We start from the raw sequence: 22357 nt of genomic DNA, 5'->3' as shown, positions 1-22357 counted from the left end.
AGAGAATATAAAACCGGATATGGTAGGATAAATAAAAGTATTAAATAGGCTATCAACTTCTGTAAGTGAATATTTTTGACGTGATAACGTGATGAGGGAAAAAAAAGTAGGCGTCTGATACGGATTTTTTTCCAACACTCTGAGTTTCGAAGTATGAATTTTTGAAAAACTCCTTGTTTTTTAGGGGTATTTTTGGGTAGTTTTTGATTTTTATCTTTTTTTTGGAGCGTTCAAAAAATCACAAACTCATACATACTGCCCATAATCTCGTAAAGGCCCTAACTACACTTTTCGTAGTTCTGAGTTATAGAGGGAAATAGTAAATGTAATATCGCAAATCTTATATATAAAAATGAGTTCGTTAAGTGTGTGTGGCCGATAAACTCGAGTTTGGCTGGTCCGATTTTGGTAATTTTTTTTTGTTTGAAAGGTATTAATATGTAGATGGTTTGTATCAAAAAAAATAATACCTTTTCTTCCATCTTTACATTGCTGTTTATTTGTACGAGTGAAGAAACACTCTCGATTTCTTAAAATTCTAACTTAGCTTAATTTGTTAATAAATTAATTAAGACAGGCTTCAAAATAATTATTAATTATTATCGTTTAAATCCTGACTTTAGCATTATTGTTAAGATAACATTACTCAGGATCAGCAAAAGCGTCGTCATTTAATCCACATTTGCAATATACACACATTCTGATCCTCGGTCTTATTTTTACAAAAAATATTGGAACAATGTTCGTGTTTAAATAAAAAAGTATAGTGGAAATGGGGTTCAAGACCGCCTATGGGGTCTGCCAGACGTCCCGATTAACAAAATGTCCCGATATTGTCCCGACATTCTGTTTTTTAATCTGTCTTTGTTTGAAATCGTTCGGCAATCAAAAAATGTGACTGCGTAATGAATCACTATTGATGTGCAGCAATTTCAATTGATTTCGAACAATCATATTCATCAAACATTTTGATCTTTTTTTTAAACCGTTAAAACAGAAATACAATGTTGAAATGTCAATGAAAAGTAAGTTTTTGAAACCTCAGATATAACACATTCATAATGGCTTTACCCTTGAAATTGATGAAAATGATTTTTGTTCTCTCTCGAAAACATTTAGCTGAGGTGACATTTTCTTCCTAAAAACATTTGCTACGTGTTGTTTCCCTTTTGGTGAAAATATATTACCACTTTTATTATTACACGTGTATAAATGAATAGTAAAACTACCGGCCCAAATTTACAAACATGTTTTTGAGATATTTTGTGGCGTCTTGATGTTTGTAAGCACTATAACTTTCGTTAGAGTTCAGACAATTGAAATCTGGTAAATGCCAAAAGCTTAGAATTTCCAAAATGAAAAACTTCCAGCTTTAGATAAAAAGCTGTTAGCCTTAATTTATTCACACTCCATTATATTTTAAGTCCGCATTCAAAATTAGAAAACTGTCAAAACAGGGAATTTTTACCATCCGAAAAAATGTATTAAATAAGTTTGTTTGGTGTCCCGATTTGTCCCGACTTTTAAAACCTGTTGTCCCGACATTAATATTATTTTATCTGGCGGCCCTAGGGCAAGACCATTTTTGTACTACGTTGTATGAAAAAAAGTAAAATTGGCAACACTTGCAATATAAAATACGTGCCTTTTAGTATAATCGAACACGTCTGTAAGTTTTACCAAGCTCAGTTGAGGCGCCGAAGAATTATGGTAAATTTTGTGATTTTTCATCAAATTGTTCATGTGTCATGTCAGTTGTATTTTTAACAGTGAAAAAATAAAATTTTTAACTTTTTCTTAAATAGTAAAAACGTTAACGAATGATCGTAATCGTATGCTGTAATTCGACCCCAGTACATCAGATATGATATGACTGGGGCAAGACTGCCCATGAGCGCAATTGTTAACATATTTTCACACAGGTTAAATTTTTTTTATAAATGAATCATTATTTTCAAAACATAATAAGTCCATGATTTAAAATTTTGCAGGAGAAGAAAAAAACGTTCTATTTTCTTTTGATGTGTGTAGCAAAATTTATAAAAAATATATTTTGTAGAACTTTTGCCTAGGTACAAAATACCGTTTCGTTTTTAATTTTTGGAGCGATAGTTCAAAAGATAAAAAAAAAAAACGCTTTTGGACTTATCATACTTTGAAAATATACGGATGTGAAATTACTTTTAAAATGGGTACACAATTTTGCTTTCATCTCCAGTCTATCACAAAATAGTATTTGAGATTAAAAAATAATGTATAATGTTCGGAGTGCTTCTTTAACTTTAAAGAAGCTTTAAACTTAAGATTTTCAGCCAGTAGCTTAATATAGCATTTACACATAAAAAGCTGTTGTTTATTTTCAAAAGATGATAAGTCCGGGACTTATCCTGTTTTTGATACTAAAAAAATATTTCGCTTAGCTGTAAGATCGGATATAGATGGAGTAGATACTACATTATTTTGAAGATAGACGTGGTTATCCCTAGAGTAACAATTTAGTCAAAAAAAAAACAAATTTTGAAAAAAAGTGGACTTATCATGTTTTGAAAATAAATGATTCAAATGCACTCAGCGAAGCGGGTGGGGTTAGCTAGTTTCATACAAAAATGAAAAAAATCAAAAGTTCATTTTCAATTTTCTGACGTATTTGAAGACCTAGGCTAAAAAAATAAATGAGGATAAATCAGAGACAATGCCCTAACTCCAAATATGCAAAAAAATCAAAATCGAAAATTTTGTAGATAGGGCCTTTACGAAATTATGGGCAGTATAGGACAAGTAGGTTTTGGCCTTATGCATACATGTGCAAAAAATTGTAATCCTTAAGTGAGTTTTTATAAAAAAATTCAATTCAATTGACTCATTTTAAACAAAAGCACACAACCTGTTTTCTGACGACGTTATCACGTAAAATCATCGTCCGTAAACCGGCTTTACAGACAACCTCTTTTTTTTTTTTTTTTAATTTGGAAGTCTTCTTCTTTACGAACCTACTTATGGGGAATCTTAACCAACAAGCCTTTCCTATACTGTACCTGAAACTGGCAGTAAGTTTAAAACAAATTTTGGACTGAGTGAACCAATGTTGATAATTCTTTTTGTATTGGAAAGCTGGTGTGTGGTCCCATTTCAATTTCGTCCGTTTTTGGCTATATAAACATGAGAAAAACCATAAAACCCAGTTTCGATCCATATAAGTTGGTTTTGTTTTTTTGCTAAAAATGATTTATCCATGCTAAAATTAATTAAAGTGTTAAAAACAATTTAACTCAACCCAGTCATTTTATTTTTTAAGCCTTGATACACATGATTCAACATTTCGTTTCTTCCTTTTAATACGATCTTTTATGTCAATTTATGCAGGTCGATATATGTACATGTTACAAAAACAAGTACAAATTTAATGAAATTAAAATGATTTTTAGTAAGTTCTCTTTTCATTTTTTTTTTTTGTTAAAGCAATTGATTCCCTTTTAATATGTCCTCATAAGTACGATTGTTAAATACAAGCACAATATATGCACGAAAGCGTTGAAGAAAGGAAAAAGATGCATGAATGTGAACATTGCAAAACTCATTGTATTTAAAAATGAAAACTCCATCATGGGTGAATTTTTCGAAAAACTTTTATAAAGTCATCTGTTTTTGAAATTAAGAGGCAAGCAATTTTGCTTCATTTTTTTTTATATTGGACAAAAAATTTTAAATTTACGCAATGATTTGTGCATCCTGTATTTAAATTGCTTTACTTCAGAAAAACAGTCGAACATTTAAGCGGTTTCAATTATTTATAGTATTTTTAATTTTAATTTTTAATCCTTCCACATGTGTATGGTGTACTTGTACATATGTCAACTGCGTTTATATGTTTGTTATGGGAAATGAAATTGAAACCTGTTTTGCTTTTTATTGGATTTATTAGTGGGAGAATATTTGCTATTTAATAATTAAAATTCAATTAGTAAAAAAATAACCTACATAGAGTAGACATTTTATATTATCTGTTTTTTTTTTTTTATAATATGTGTTTTAAATGAACCATATAAATAAATTAAAATATTTGAAATAAAAAACTGAGTATTTTCTCTCTCGAATGTATGCATGAAATATTAATACCTTTATATTTGCTTTTTTTCGTCGTTAAATAAAGTAAATCAATATTTTGGTTCTTTTAAAACATATAACAAATTAACAAAAAAATATTTGTTAAATTCTGCAAATATGAGTGACAAAATTGATATTCGAAATGTATGTATGTATTTGGTAAAATAATAATATAGCAAAAGTGTCATACATTTTTTTTGCATAGTATGTATCAATGAACGCAATAGTCAGTTTAGAAATGGCGATTTTTTTGGAATATTAATTAAACAAAATGAAAAAAACATCCGCGCTATTTTTTTATTAAAAAAACACACACAAAAAAAAAACACTTTAAAAGGATTAAAGTAAAATAAAAATGTTGTGAAAGATACGCACACTCAAGGGAATAATCTACCGTAAATGTGAACACATTTAGATGTTTAAAAGTTAATACTAAGCAACCTGAAGTTTGGGTAACGCTTTCCACATTCGTGTAGTTGGGCTGAAGAATGAATCTCTGTATCCGAAATAATATTGTAATTTTCCCATAATGAATAGATGCTGACAAAAATGATGTATGAAGGCGTCTTATCCTGTCTTAAACCTCTTAGGTTTTTTGGTTTCCAAAATATTGCTTTTCAAATTTCATCAATTATGTAATGTAAAAATCGAGTATTTTGTTTAAGAAGGCAATTCAGTGAATAATTTTGGCCTTCAAAAGGTAAAAATGTACCAATTTTAGTAAATTTTGCTTGCATATTTTATGAAAACTAAAATTTTTCAACATAGAGGGGATGCATGATAGAATTTTGTAAGACCGTATTGGTTCGGTTAAGCTCACATGATTTCAGCGATATGTGGTAAAATTAATTTATGTGTTTTCTAAATACATAATACCAGTTTAAAAGCAAATACCACAATTCAAACTGCGTTGACAGGGTTACATGCTGAAAAGTATAATAAGCCCAAAGGATACTGTTCTACTGAATTAACAGGAATCGCAGTTTTAGCCCAATTGAATCGAAAAGTGAAACAAATGCTTCACAGCGAATATATGGAGGCAATTCATTCCATTTATAGTTTTACAGACCTAAAATTGGATCTAATGGTGTCAGGAGTCAGGCAGGACTCTCATTGTATCTATACAATTTATATCAATTTGATCCTTTTCACATTTAATATTTATTATAGTTAGCTATATTAGGATTGGGATTTAAGCAATGCTAAAACTTTAACTTGTTGGATAAACAGTAAATCTGTTATGACCTTTAATAGTATAAAAAATAAAAAAAACACATTAAAATGGAAATGAAACAAGGATTTACCCTTAGTCATTTGGTCTGATTGTAGTTAAATATTAAATCCGAACCACATATATGCATTTAACATCTGTGAAATACGAGATAAATTTTATTGATTTTCTTTAAATTATAATTCAGGACCATTTATATTAAACCATATATAAACCGATTACAATAAATAATTCATTGAAAATGTTTTCAAACATTTACTGAAAAATATTCCAGTAGACATAAATTCCCTCAAGTTCAAGGTTAACAGAAATATTAATATTTTATATTGTATGGGGGAATTTGTTATTGATTTTATATAGTTTGCCACAAAAAATATCTGTTTCTGAGTTTCTACGAATTACGTGCTTTTAACTTGAAATGGGAATAGTTCAAATATCAGGAGGACACATAGTGAATTGGGACAAAACAAACACATTCATATAGATAGGAATTAACTGCGTTGTTTATTTTTCATTTTAGAAAATATAAATGAAATAAATTCTAAATTTTTAGAAGTACTACACTATCTAGGACACACCCATTGGTTCTCAGAATATCATCTATCAAAAAGAGTTTATAGAAATCAATAGGACATTTTTATATAAAATTTCCATATCTCTATTTTTTATTTTATTAAATGTTTCTCAAGTGGACTATCCTTTCATGATAGTGAAACTCCATACATATGCATAAGGTTTTTGAAACGTTAAAGAAAAAACTATATTTATATGCATCCCTTGTCGATACATTCAATTGAAATTGAAGATGTGTGCGAGTAAAATTGACTGAAAAATTCTCTGGAAAAGAGGTTACTGGTTTGCGAAGTAGCATATACAGGGTGTCCCAAAAGTAATGGATCAAACGAAATATGCTGATAGGCCAACTTTAGGACTCTCAGAATTTGGTAACTTGATCATACCAAATCCTCACGGTTTTCGATTTAATGCAGTTTTTGTGAAATTTCGAAAAATCCCGATTTTGCAACAGTATTTTGCTTCCTCGGCTAATAATTGATTTTTGTCTTTTACAATTCTTTCCACTTAGTGTTTGACTGTCTTAAAAACCAATAAAAAACATCTTTTATAATAGAATACAGTTTTTATTCATTAAGTTTAATGTTTTTTGCAGAAACTCTCGTTATTATAAAAAAAATAACAAAATACTGAACAAAAGATAATACGTTTTGAAAAAACATTTTACAAAAAACCGTCTTGCCCCCACATGGGGGTAAGACCGCCCTATCAAATTTTGTTGGTAGAAAGACCGTTTCTATTGTTTTAAATGCAGCCTATTTGTAATAATAACACAATTATGCTATATTTTCAATTGTTCTCACTCCAGCACAAGCTTTATGGTACCATTTGGTACACATTTTGCACTTAATCCAACATTACTTTGGATTGGATCAAGAAAACAGTTGCAGATAGAAGGTACAAATACAATCTGCAAAGTCTTCTTCATCAGAATCATCAATTACAGTATTCTTTGGCGCCTGTTGCTTAGCTTTTTACAAGATTTACCGGTGAACTTTATTTTTTCACTTTGTTTAAGCTACCAGAGCTTCCAATTTCGCCCATGGGCGGTCTTACCCCAGTCATATCATATTCGATGTTCTGTATTATTTTTTTTTTTAATTTATCTTTATGACTCCTTCTTTCGCAGAAAATACTTTTTGATATTCACTTTCTATTATAAAAAAAAAAGAAAAGTGTCAAAAATACAACTGACTTTTCACATGAACGATAACAATTTGATGAAAAATCACAAAATTTACCGTAACTCTTCGGGGTCTTAACCCAAATTGCTAAAACTTACAGACGTGATCGATCGTACCAAAGGGCACCTATTTTATATTGCAAGTGTTGCCAATTTTACTTTTTTTCATACAACATAGTATGAAAACCGTCTTGCCCCCATAGGCGGTCTTGCCCATACTTCCCCTAAATCAAAATGTTTTTCATTTCATGCGCCATTTTGCTGCAAATTAATTAACAGTTCCATGTCTAATAAAAACTCAATTCCTTACTTTTATTTCAGAGCATCAGTCTGCAAAAAATTTATATGATGTGACACTGGTTTATTATTTTGAAAACTTGCCGTGTTATTGCAGTTATCACAAATGTATAAAAATGTCCAAAGTTGAAATTAGAACTAAAGATATAACAGTTTGAATGCACAAAAACAGAGGTTTTCAGAGCAAAATAACAACCAAAAATCGAGGTTTTTATTCAAAAAGAAATCAACAAAGAACAGTCGAGAAAATGTGTTTATTTTTTTTTTGTTATTTTTTTCTGAAAAGCTCTGTTTTGTTGTTTTTAAATTGTAATATCTTTAGTTCTAACTTCAACTTTGGAAATTTTTATACATTTTTGAAAACTGCAATAACACGGCAAGTTTTCAAAATAATAATCCAGCGTCACACCATACAAATTTTTTGCAGGCTGATGCTCTGAAATAAAAGTTAGGAATTGAGTTAATTAATTGAGATAATTGATCCATTACATTTGGGACACCCTGTATAGTAAAATAGTAATGGAATTCTTTAACATTGTTCTACATATATATACCTCTATGTGGTAAAGTAAAAAGCTTAGAGAAAGTTAGATAGAAAAGCACAACTATTATTATTTTATTATTTATCTTGTTGATGTTTGTTTTCCATCGTCTTCAAATATTCTTTTGTTATATCGAGAGTAGAATAAATATATTTAGACAAGGTTTTTTGCATCTTTGTAATAAAATATACTTTGAAAACTTGACATAAGTATATGCATAAAAAGAATGTCATGAGAAAAAGAATAGAGACAAATTTAATTTAATAATATTATCATACTTTCATATTTATTTATAAATATTGCCAGTGGGTCATAGCTCCTTTTTAATTTTATAAAGATCTTTGAGATAGTATTTCATTTCATTAAAATATGGTATTTTAAATAATATCTTCTTCAACTCTTATAAAATATTTCGTTGGTTTTGCTCATATTAAATAAAATAAAATGCACGACTGGGTCGCACGAACTTGCTCTTAGAGTTAAAGTTGCTTAAATTTTTAGGACTTTTTATTTAGAAATTTGGAAAAAAAAAATAAATATCGTTTTAAAAAAAAAATAAAATAAAATCTGAAATCAAATTGCCCTCCAAAGCAAGTATGCAGTTTTGATTGATATATTAAGATGCATTTTTAGAAAAAAAATTTTCAAAATCGTTAGAGCCGTTTTTTAAAAAACTAATTTTTTCTAAATAATTTTTTGGAAAAAAAGTTATAAAGTAAAATTGGTATGCCATTTTGTAGAAATTACTAATCAACATCTTAAAACAAAATTTCAAAAAAATTCAATGTCCCGTTTTCGAAAATTTGATTTTTCAAAAAAAAAAATTTCAAAATTTTTTTAAAATCCAAAAATTATTTTTTTTTAATTTAATTTTTGGTTCATATTTAAATTATATAAATGCTTCTTCACAAAAAGTTTCGTTGAAATCGAATAAGCAGTTTCGGATATAATCGGATTTAAAAAAAAAACGGTTCTATGGCAGGTACCGTTAATAATGATTTTCAAACAAAAATTTTTTTTTATTAGAAAATAGACCTTAGCTTAAAACTACTATTTGAATTTTTTAAACAAAATCGTTATAGCCGTTTTCGAGATATTTCAATTTTACTAAAATCGGTATATGACAAGTACCGTTATTTTTGGTAAAAAAAAATTTATTCCAAAAATACCTCTGGAGAGTCTCCAAATAACGCTACATACCAAGTTTGACATCAATCGGTCCAGACAGACAGACTGACAGACTGACAGACTGACAGACTGACAGACTGACATACTGACAGACTGACAGACTGACAGACTGACAGACTGACAGACTGACAGACTGACAGACTGACAGACTGACAGACTGACAGACTGACAGACTGACAGACTGACAGACTGACAGACTGACAGACTGACAGACTGACAGACTGACAGACTGACAGACTGACAGACTGACAGACTGACAGACTGACAGACTGACAGACTGACAGACTGACAGACTGACAGACTGACAGACTGACAGACTGACAGACTGACAGACTGACAGACTGACAGACTGACAGACTGACAGACTGACAGACTGACAGACTGACAGACTGACAGACTGACAGACTGACAGACTGACAGACTGACAGACTGACAGACTGACAGACTGACAGACTGACAGACTGACAGACTGACAGACTGACAGACTGACAGACTGACAGACTGACAGACTGACAGACTGACAGACTGACAGACTGACAGACTGACAGACTGACAGACTGACAGACTGACAGACTGACAGACTGACAGACTGACAGACTGACAGACTGACAGACTGACAGACAGACGGACTTCCGGGACCCACTTTTTTGGCATTGTCTACCATCGTAATGTCATGGAAAAATGTTATCTCAACTTGTTTTTTGTACGAATGCATAACTTGATATATGTATATAGTACCTATATCGCAAGTAAAAATAAAAAGTGATCTAAATTTTAAGAGCAGATACGAGCTCCTTCGGCTAAATTCTATCACATTAGATCAGTTGTTGAGTTTGTAGACTTACTTGTAATCAGCTTCGTTTTTGAGCTGGATTTCGACGTGAAAAATCAGGGTTCTGATCCAGCAGCCACTATATTTTCAAAACTGATCTAAATTTTAATTTTAGGTTAAACTCAACTAAACAGGTTTTAGGATAACTCATCATGGACAGTTTATCAAAAGACAATTCATCACAGGAAACATTGATGAGTTGTCCTAAAATACTGTGGTAACTTGAGTTGTTGCGATTTTTGTAAACTTATCTTGCGATTTGAAGCAAGCGTAAACAGTTTGAAGAACTTTTCGAACTTTTTCGCTAATTAATTCTAACTCGTGCCCCCAAGCAACTGATGTTTCTGATAGGCTAGGCATTGATGTTTTCTCTTTGAACAATAATTCGAAAGTCATCGTTCATTTAATTAGATGGCGCTGTATAAAGAATATAGGATAAAGTTATATGGCTCATTGTCTAAAAGGCATTCAGCAACGAAGCCGGGTATCAATCTATTTTAAAAATCGATTGGTATTACCAATCAAGTTTTTTTTATTGTAATTTTTCAATGTGCAATTTCAGCCGAATAAATGCAAAAAAAAAACTGAAATAAAAAATTTTAAAGCCTCAAATTATGACTTTACAGTTTTACTGACACCATCAAGAACCACAATATTTTTTTTTAACTTGAATCGCTTATGGACATACCGTATAGTTAAACCAAACTACAAAAACCAAACAAAATCACATCAGAAATATTTCCAAGAACACAGCAGACATGTTAATCCTTCCAATAATTTAAAATACATAGCTATTTTTTTAATTTCCAGAAAATGGACACAAAAGAGAAATATATATTCCATGCACATTGCACAGTATGATATTTTTTATTTGCTCCTTTTGGGGAAGTGTATATGTATAACAAGGTTTCCTGTGAAAAAAATCAATCTCACGTTACAATAAAAACCAAAAAAATGGTTATGGTGGTTTTCATCGTATACCGTCCGTTTTATTTTTATTGAATATTTTATGAATATCTTTGACACATGACACAGTTGTATTAATTTAAACAAATTTATTCGAAAACAGTTTTGACGATGACGAGTTCGATTTATCTTGATGTAGGTTATGTTTATTCAGTCCTAGTCAAAATGTATAAAAAAAAATCTTATAGTGAAAATAAGTTGTAGGTAAAAAACGGTGTTTTTTTCAGTTTGCTTAATGGTTGCTATTTACTTAAATCATCAGCTTTAAAAAATGATAGCAAATACATGCAGTTAAGTCCCAGCCTTTTGTTTTTGTTTTTTGTATTTCTGGATAAATATTTATGATTTTTGTGTGTCTTTTTTTTAACCTAAAATTAAAATATTGAAACCCACTGGCAAAAATGTATGCTCCTACATTTTAAGACGAAAATAAAAAAAGACATCTTTAAAAATCCTTATGATCTCTGAATTTATGTTGAAAATATGTCGCATCGTGTTCCATTCCACAACATTATTTGCCTTAATGTAAACCAAAATAAAATCGATAAGGATATTAATATGAGACTCTTTCAAGTAGGAGGATGTTTTTTTTTCTAAGATAAATATAAATATTGTTTAGGTATGATAAGTTTTCATCATTAGAAGATAAATATGAAGACAGAATAATTTCCTTAAATTTCCTGAATTTTAATTTAAGTCACGATTCATTGAACTAATGGAATTGTGAAGTCATGTGGATGGATTTTGGTCTTATTAATAATTTTAAAAATTTTAAAATAGCCTAAATTGAAAATTTTACTTTTAAACCATTAAAAAATTTTTTTAATGTTAATTAACTTATGTTTTTGGATAAAACGTTTAGTTGTTGTTTTTGTTGATAAGTCCCCGATTCCATTTCTCAACCCTCTGGCATATCGCTTTTTAGCATTCCAAAATATCAGGGCGATATTCTGATATAAACGGTGAAATTCCAGTGGAAGTATTATTACAAGCTGGTTTACCATAATTTACAACATTTGCTTTTGGAATTTTGTTGATGTTAAAGTAGGTCACTGTGACGTATACGTATTTTATTTTTGTATTTTTAAATTTTTTAATATTCTCAATTATTGTTCTTAAAAAAATTCCTTGTGTTGTCTTGTGTGATATACAGAAAGAGTCTATTTTGATTTAATTGTTTTATTGTAACATGAAAAACTAAAAATGTGGACTTTGACGTTCAAAAATGGAAAATATGTAGGTAATTTCCGTAGTTTTGTACAAGTCATAAAAAGACTATAATGGCGTTTTCGATTGGCAGTCCGGAAGCGTCCGGAATCATTCTGAAAAAATTTTATTCACACAAAACTGTCAGTTTTTTACGAATAAAACGCTTTCAGAATGATTCCGGACGCTTCCGGACTGCCAATCGAAAACGCCATTATACATATCTTTCTATACGAACAACTGATATTTTAATTCAATAATGAAAGGCACCAAAATACTTTATAAAACACCCATCAGACTAATCCTGTTGATTGGTACAGAAGCACGGACATATTCTTCGTAGAAAAATATTCGTTATCGCTAAATATTCTTAACGGCATATTTCTTATCTCCGAAAAAAAATTTATAAACAATTTAATTTACAAAAACCCAAACAAAAAGAGTCTAGCAAAAATTTCATCTTATAAACCTTCAAAACGTATGAAGTGATTAAAAAAAAAACTAAATAAATAATAAATAAGTTCAACCCAAAGAAAACGTGAAGAACAACACTTCTTTTTTTGGTGTCATTCTTTGTAACATACATCGTCTAGGTTAAACCAAAAACCCAATAAGAGATATTGCAAAGTCATGTTTTATTAATTTTTGATAGCAGCAGCCTTGGTCTCGTTAACAGATGTGTTATATTTTGTATTACAATACAATCGCAAGGAAATGTAACCAATATATTTTGAAAGGATGGAGAAAATTCACAAATTGGAAATTCATGTTTTATGGATTGTAATACACTAAACACATTCCCAAAGCGTTTAAAACGCGAATTTATTGACTGAAAATTTTGAACATGAGTTTCATTAAATCTGTAATATAAATGTATGTAACAAGATACATTATAAGAATTGGGTGCGCAATCTTTGCAAATATTTGTATGTAATAAAAAATACAGAAATCACAAACAGAAGATAAAAATAACCAGACAAGAATCGTAGACAAGTGCTGGAGGCAAGTATCACAGACAAGACTTATCTTGTAAAAGAAAACAAAATTAAAGATTGTTTCCAGCTAACTAACTTACAATTTTTCAGCTTAAAATCAATGTTATGTAATATACATTGTATTTCTTGTAACCAACTTGTTTTTGACCGAAAATCGCATCTAAGCACTGTCAACCTTAACAATACCCACCAAGACATGAATGTATTCATAGGAGGAGTCCTTGTTTGCTGTAGCATACTATTTGGCCATTACAGCAAAAAAAGCATATAAAAGATGTTTTCCAATTATAGTAAGGTATCTAGGCAATGACTATTTTTCTATAGTTTAAAAATCATTGCTATGAACCACACATCACATTTCTCGCTGCATTTTTCCATATACCAATCTGGACTAAAAAGTATGACAAGATAAAATAAGGATATTGGTTAAATTTCCGGAATTCGGTGCAACTCGCTTATTTCCATTTTATTAGATTGTCACCCATAGCAGCACCCATATCCATTCATCTAACCATCAATGCATTTGAAAGTAGAGAGAGAGAGTCCTTGGTCTGTGTAGGATGAGGTTTGGGTTAACATTTCTTGTCAATGCTTTCAATAGAAAGTGTGTGAGAAGTACAACTATGGTTAATGTAAAAATAGATTTATGGAAATAACTTGTCTTTACTTTTTAGATAGTTGCTTATTCTCGTTTAAGAGGCAAAGCCTTTAAGGTGATCTAAATAATTTTTTTAGGGAGTTTATGATAGAGACTTTGAAAACTTCTTCATTATGGGAGAGTCTTTAAATTTGATACATATGTTACAAAAAATGAATTTTTTAATATAAAATGGCAAGTTAAGCCCACAAAACGGATGATTTTATTAATTCTTATGAATTCAAATATTAATTAAAAACATTCTTTGATATAAGGAAAATATTTGCATTTAAAGTAAAGCTCAAATTTTTTAATTCAAAAAATATTTTTTTTTTTTAAAGGCAAAATGGACAATGTAATTTTTTGAAAATAATCGATGCAATTAGAACTGAAAGCTCAAGTATAACATTTAAAGGTATTGCAATTTTTTCGAAAATGGCTCCAACGATTTTTGAATAAAATCGAAAAAACTGTTTTCTAGCAAATTATTAAACTGTTAAAAATGGGTAGTATTACACTCCTAAATCCAATACAAGATTTATTTTAACTTTTTTATTAAAAAACAAGCATTTTATGCTTTAATATTATGTTTTAAAATGATAATTTTTCTTTTTCTTTATGAGTATTTTCTTTCTTACTTCTTTAAAATGAAAAAAAAAAAATAAATAAAACTGAATGTGAATATTCATCATAAATTTAATAATGGTGATATTATTGTCTCTATTATTTGTTTCTCAAACTATGTGAAGGAAAATCTTATTGCCGATCAAAATTTTGTAAGAAAATCATACAATTTCCTTCGAAAAAACACAAAACGACTTAATTGGTTCAAATTCTAATTTTTTTTATCAAATATTTTTAAATTGATTATAATTTCATGTTTTTTTAATTTAAAATAAAATTGAAATTAATAACAAATTATTTAAAAACAGTGTTATAAAATATTGAAAAAGGCATAACTCCAAAGGTTATCTTGAAAACTACAACAGAATTTTCAACCTCGTACTAACAGTACCTATCTCCCGTTTTTTCTAACTTTTAACGAAGCATACGAAAATTTAAATTTAATTTGAATTATTTTTTTTTTTTTCATAAAAAAAGCAAAGTGTTCGAAAGCAGAAACACCATTATAATTGCAGAATTTTTATTGAAATTCAAATAATTCACTGGGGCGTATACGTATTTTTCTTTAATTCCTGGATTTGTGTTTTGTTGTTTTGTAAGTAAGTTAATTTTGACTTTAAAAGGATGTTATTTAAAAGATTTATGTTATCATTTTAAGCTCTTTTTCAGTCTTTCAAGAGAAAGCATTATTTCTCAGAAATGTCATTAATCACTCTAGATCTACATTTTGAGAGAAAATAAAATGATATTTCTTCAAATAAATTGCTTTATTTGCTTCATTCAAAGTTTTAAGTACAAGGTGATTCCCTGAATACTCATACCTTTATGAGGTATTTTAATAAATGTTTCGAATGGGGTTAAATTGATATGGATGTTCATAGAACATTAATACCAGGAAACCAAGAAGAGAAGATATAAAATCCGCAACATCTGTTGAATATCCCAATAATTTTGTTATTTTTTTTCTTTTTCTTTAAGCACAAATTCATAGAAAGAGTTATTATTTAAAACCCAAAGAAGCCCCCACAAAAGATATATAATTACACCCACAGCTTCATTGCATTGAACCTATTGATTAATTAAAGCTCTTTAATCCGTCTGACGAAAATATGTAATATTTTTGATATTCTATATCAAAAATATGGACATTTCATGATAAAGCCTTTTTGTTATTTATTTTAATGCAAACAAAAAAATGGAAATTCAATATTGTTTGCTCATGAAATTTGCGAATAATTTTACCACATTATTATTGAGTCATATTTTTAAATGGAATAAATTTAATAATGAACAAACAAAAAGAAAATTATATTCTTTTTGCTACAATAAACAGAAGTTCAATATTATCATAATTTTTGTATCGATTTCAGGTTACTCTTGGCGGTTTGCCATTGGCCATCAAAAAAGTAAATGAAAACCCCAAACTTTTGCCAGGAAGGAAATTGGATTTTAAAGCTTTCGATATTGGTCAAAGGGTCGATTCACATCGATTTCAGCCTATTAAGTAAGTAGGTATATATTTTGAGGTTATGTATGAGTTGAGTAGAGATACACATTTGAGTGAAGTCAAAAGTATTTAAGATCTCATTTTTTGTCAGTCGGTCCAATTTTGAAGAATTAAATTGTCTTCATGTTTGATTGATGGTGGAAAATACGTGGTGTTGAAACTTTTTATCACACAATCCTATTTTAATTAAATATGATTTTTTTTTTCATTTCTTTTAAAGGTTTATGACACAAATGAGAGATGAAAATATTGCTGCATTCATTGGACCTGATGAAGGCTGTACGGGAGAAGCACTCATTGCTTCAGCATGGAACATTCCAATGATGTCATTTGTAAGTTCAACAAATTTTCTATCGTCACTCTTATATCATGCTCTAATGTCATTAGCGAAGACACAAAGAAGTATTTGAAGTTTATTTCCGTAATTGGAAAATTAGATAACCCCTTTGTGTTACCAATTAGTTACTTTAATCGCAAGAAAGTGATTTCAATTATTTGAGTTCAAGAAAGTTTTATTTTTCTGACAAGAGCTTTAAAGTTTTTGATTAAATGCATTTAATTTAATTTCAATGATGATCTGTGTAGTTCCATTAAAGAAATCCATCAAAGACTTTCCGGTTTTTTCAAATAAATGGATTTTATACTCTTTTATGTTTTGACTCTCAAACCACTGGGAACACGAAGCCAAATGATGGAGAATTTGTTGTTCAGATGTAACAATGCGTTGGTTCCCTTTTGCATTATAAATACCTACTAATACCTATTATATTAGCTTCATGAATATAACCCTTTACAGCTTACACTGACCAATAAATGAAATCAACAACTATCAAAAGGAAGACCATAAATTGAAAAGCATTAGTTCGCAATTGTATGGGAATCTAATTAGGCCATGTTCAATGTAATGTGGAACAGACCAACGTGGTAAACCGAATTAAAATGTTGCAACAGGTAGAAACGCTGGTGTCATTGATGTTCATTTGAAACTACATATGTACATGTCTGGAAAATTTAAATTTTCCTCTTAATTTTCAGAATTTCTTGGAATCCCTTTCGATTAGGTACCTGCAATGGAAATTAAGAGGAAAATGTCAAATTTTAAGCTATGTAGTTTCAAAATAACATACACGAAAAGTTTTAAAGTTCATAAGTTTATTGTTGGACAGTATAAATGGGTGTTTATGAATTAAGTTGAATATTAATAAAATGAACAAAAAAAAACGTTTCATTCTATCAAATAATTTTCAATTCCAGGGGTCGAATTACGGAACACGATTACGATCATACGTTAACATTTTGACTATTTCTTTCTCTATTTAATTATTAGAAAACGATAGGGACACATAGCAACCATTCGTTAACGAACGTATGCAGTAATTCGACCCCAGGTTTTGAAATGAAAATATGTAATTTTAAGCGGAAAATTTGTACATAGGTACTGTTTGTAATTTAGATTTTGTGATGGTGTTTGTTCTGTTGAGTCGGTTCTATATAATGAAAAATAAACTAGACATCCCAAGTTTTTTTTAAGATAATAAAATTTTTTATATTAAATTTTCTGTGTAAGCTTTATGGTTTCCATAATATTTTATTTCGGGGGTATTTTTGGGTGAGTTTTTATTTTTTTTTAATTTTTCGTGGCGTTCAAAAAATCTCAAACTTATAGAACATGTAGTCTGTGACCGTGCACATGCATTCGCAAAAAATTTATTTTAAAATGATTTTTGACCGAATAACGGGAAAAACAAGTTTTTTGTCCCAAGTTTTTTGACCGTTTTTAACCATTTTTTATTTTTATCTTTTTTTCTTCGACAGATAAATGAATGAAATTAATACGGTAGATAGATAATAGACAGGACTATATCTGTGACTATATAGTCACAATTTTGAGATAACGGTAAAATAAAGTTATATTTTTCAACACGTTTTTTTCTTTTGATCTAGAACAGATAAAAATAATTAAACTTTATTGAGCATTGTGATTTGATATATCACACATAACTACAAGCTACACAATGTTAAATTAAAAAAATTTAGAAATACCTCAAAACACCTGTGGAGATCTGTTGCCCAAGACCAGCCACCACCGGTGTGGGAAGTACCGTATTCTCAGTTTAAAATCTTGACATGGTTGGCTTTAAAAAATTCTAACTTTTTTTGTAAGCATCCTAAAAATATAATTGAAAAGTCATATGAAAGGTGAAATAATAAGCTTTCTTATGATATAAAATTCAATATACAGTAGCCAGCAAAAAAAATGCAAACAATAAAAACATTTGCATTTTTTTGCTCGTCTAAAAACGCATATTTAGGTAGACTTTTGACCAAGTAATGGTTTTGGAGTAAAATGTTCCACAAATTGACTCTGTTTATTGTTTAATGAAAATAAAACAGTTTCAATATCCCTTTGGTAACATAGTTCTTGTTCAAAACTCTTTAAACCTCTTTCATTTGCATTTTTTTTTTGCTCGCTGTAGGTTGTTACAAAAAAAAATTAATTTAATGGCGTGAGAAGATAAAAAATAATGATATTTTTGCTTTTTTGATGAAAACTGATTGGGTTTGAAAAATTCTAGCTCTTTTTGTAGACGTCGCACAGACATGAGCGATATACAGTGGCGACAAAATAAATAGCACATGTACCCTAAAATTTCTAAAATGAAAGTTTTTCGCACTTTTTTAACTAAAAAGAGCTGTTTTATTAATGAGGAAGTAAGAACACAGATATATTTGATTTATTAAAAAAAAAATTAAGTACATTGAATTCTTAAACAAAAAATAACAACAAAATCATTAATACAGCTCAATTTTTTAGGACAAAATAAATAGCACACTTCCTAAAAACAAAAACAAATTAACAAAAATTTTAACACAGTTAAAAGAAAATAACTAGTATTTGGTTGGGTAACCCTCATTATTTATCACAGCATAAAACCAGCTGTTAATAGACGTAAAAAGACTCCGAAATCGTTCAAAAGGTACTGATTACCAAGCTCGTCGAAATTCCTGCCAAAGTTTGTCCTAATTTGAGGTATCAGACCTATTAATCACTTTTCCCACGTCACTCTACAAGTCCTCAATAGGATTCAGATCTGGGGACTGGCTTGGCAATTCCATAACAGCGATTTTTTGGACGGATAGCAATTGTTTCACAGACTTAGTCTTATGCTTTGGATCGTTATCCTGTAGAAAGGTCCACTTTAAAGGCATTTCCTTCTCAGTAAAAGGTAGAATAGTGTCCCTTAGGATTTCCTTGTACTTAAGGTGGTCCATAATACCCTCTATCCGATGAAATGGCCCCACACCATGCCAAGAAAAACATCCCCAAACAAGAATACTAGCCCCACCATCCTTAACAGTCTATACTTTATACTGCGGGTCACATTTCAACTGCCCCACTCGGGGAATTTCCGTATGGGGCATTTGGAAATGCTTCTCATGCCCCATAGGGGGCACACAACCTGTTTTCTTACGACGTTATCTTGTTAAATCATCGTCCGTAAACCAGCTTTACAACCAACTTTTTTTTTTTTTTTTTGAAAAAACAATTTTTTTCATAACGGGTTCATGAGTTTTTCTTATAATTTTCGTTCTAACTGTTGATCAATATTTTCATAAAAAATTGCATACCAACTTATTAAAAAAAATGGCTCCTACGATTTTCAATATTCCTTTTTTTTTTAAATTCAATTATATACAAAAATTCGAATAACATTTTTCATTCTGTGGTGTTAAAGTAATTTTTAAAACTATTTTTTTGTATATTTTTTACAATCCATATGAAATACCTTAAATTTTTTTCTTAAAAACTTAAATTTTTAACTGTAATTTGATTGCTTAACTCTGCATTAACCAATTTAAAATTTGTAAGGTAAATTCACTCTCTATGCATTATAAATTCATTCAACTTACTTTCGTCAACCGCAACCACACTTGTTTTTGGTGTTCTATTGTAAAATTGTGTTTTATTGCTGTTTCCACGCTTTTTCAAATTTTAGAAACAAAAATGTAGATTTATCAAATAAATATATTCAAGTTAATATAAAAAAAACACCTCTTCACAACACACCACACAAGACAAGTGTGGTTCCGGCTTTGAATATATTAACAGGAAGTCATTCAACCCCTTAAATCTTCTATCCCACATCCCAATTAATAAAAAAAACTTTGAAAGGTTAAACCTTGACTTAACTGAGTTCAACTTAATAGAAAAGCAAATAAAACCTCCCACATTCAACATTCCTCATAAGAATACCAAAGATAAACTTCAAAAGTAAGCACTTTGCTTCTGAGTCTTACTCTATATCCACAAAACACATTCTTTCGAAAACGAAAAAGGTGTAGGTTATCGTTAGGAAGGCAAATAAAAATCCCTACATATTTGAGGGAGTTCAGGAAATGTTTAATAAAACTATGTGGTAAAATAATTATGAATGTGTGTGCATTTTAACGCTGTTTTCGTTTATTCACTTTATTATCCTTTGAGATTGAAGAAATATTCACCATTTTAGTTGGAAAACTCTTTAAACCAAAATTTAAAAAGCGAAAGCTGGTATGTAAATAAATGAATTTTTCTATTTTTATTGAAACTATGGTTACGAGGAAAGCAAAGGTAGATTAACTCTTTGACTACCTAACCTATTCTACTAACAAAACAGTAACGATTTTCTTAAGGCGACTAACAGAACTCTTGGCTTGTTAAGAACTTCAGAACTCCTCGTTAGTTTGGTCTACATACGTGATTAGTAGTACGTAAGAGTATGTAAGAGGATGGTAGTATTAATACCTTCTCGGGGAATAAAACATTAAGATGTGTAACCATCTTAGTGCCATAAAATTATATTTTCAAATGTTTTTGTTCGCAATGATGTTCAGGATTTTTATCTTTCTATTCTTGTTTTCCTAATCCTCTTACAACCCTATCTATCTCGGTAATCGTGGTGTGTGTATCTTTTTCTCTTATGGCTACCGGCAGCCCTTTACATGAATATTATTACTTATTTTTTGTTTTTCTCTATCTCTTAGAGATTTGCAACTGTCAATTGAAAGTTGATAAAAATTAAATTTCTATATCTTATTACTTAATTCAAAAAAGTTTTGAAAACGGAAAATGATGTTTTCCGTTATTAATTTATATACTACCTACCTACTCGTAATTCAAATTTCCCTTGAAAAGTTGATCAATTTTACTATAAAATGGATTTTAAAATACCAAATTTCAGTATTTATCAAGTATCAACTCTAAATCGATAGTTGTAAATCGCAATACGGGTATATAATTTCAAAAACTTGTCAATACCGAGTTCAGTCATCGAAAACTGTTTTCATTCGGATGTACACAAAAGGTTGCATTTATAGAAAAAAAAAAAAAAAACAATTAAAAACCGTTAGAGTCGATTAAAAAAAACTTGTTTCTTTTTTGTTTAATGTGGTCCCATTTTAATTTCATAATTTCCATAAAAAAAAAAAAACAGTTTTGATCCATGGAAGTCGGTTTTGTTTTTTGATAAAAAATTATCAGAAATAAAATTGTAATGCAATTTTGTTGCTATTATTAATAAACGTCTAAAATTTAAATTTCAAAAAAATGCCCCGTTTACGAAAAATTGATTTTTCAAAAATAAAAATTAAATAAAAAGATTTCTTTTCTTTTTTTTTACTACGATGTAAGGCCGTGTGCGAATTGGGTTCAAATGTTGGTTAAATTTTCTACCACGATTAAATTTTGACGTTTGGTTAAAAAAGGGATCAAATTTATTTTTTTTCTGTGCGAATTGGGTTAAAATGTATTAAATTGGAACTTTTTTGGCACTACTTTGATTAAAATTCAGTCAAGATAAATCAAAATTACCCTCAAAAATAGTTTATATTAAAGTTGCTGCCAATAATCCTATAGAGGGTTTGGCTTAGGATTTGGATGTGGATGCGGATGCGGCAGATTCGAAACACTAAAGACCGGAAATAATTACTTTGCTGGCCTGCCTTAAGTTGTTAAGATAAAAAGCAGTTTATCAACATGGACGCTCAAAGATGGAAAAATGCTCAGAAAACTCGTGCTAGAAAGTCGATGGTGATATTAGATATTTTCAATTAGCTGAACTTATTTCTTCGAAGTACACAAAAAGTAAGTGTGTTAGTGACTAATAATACATTCCAAGGAATATACAAGCTTTTGCATTAAAAACTAAAATTACCATAATAATTTTTAAAATTTTCGGACAATTTTTTGCGTCAATTTTCATTTATAAATGTCAGAATTGAGTGATTTCATATTTTTGCATTCACTCTTATCGTTATTCCATTATCACGAACTCTATATCAAGAAAGAAATGTTAAAAAATAAAATAAAAACTTTCTCCTATTTTTTTTTTTTTTGAAATTACCAAATTCATTTATTTAAAATTTCGTGACTCTTTAGTCTTCGTGATGATTTTCAACAACACATTACATTTCCATCAACAAAAGTATCAAA

The 22357-nt window shown here is 29.5% G+C and overlaps 1 protein-coding gene across 1 annotated transcript in view; it reads left to right on the top strand.

The window, feature by feature from the left end:
- Positions 1-22357, top strand: part of LOC129921267 (guanylate cyclase 32E) — a 93928-nt gene that overhangs the window by 39393 nt on the left and 32178 nt on the right. Inside the window, exons 2-3 of the mRNA XM_056003010.1 lie at positions 15749-15882; positions 16106-16217. Of these exons, the coding sequence (XP_055858985.1) occupies positions 15749-15882; positions 16106-16217 (246 nt within the window). The remainder of the gene's footprint in view (positions 1-15748; positions 15883-16105; positions 16218-22357) is intronic.

This window comes from Episyrphus balteatus, chromosome 1 (genome assembly GCF_945859705.1).
Source record: "Episyrphus balteatus chromosome 1, idEpiBalt1.1, whole genome shotgun sequence".
In the NCBI taxonomy this organism is placed as follows: domain Eukaryota; kingdom Metazoa; phylum Arthropoda; class Insecta; order Diptera; family Syrphidae; genus Episyrphus; species Episyrphus balteatus.
This window is presented reverse-complemented; position numbering and strand designations above follow the sequence as displayed.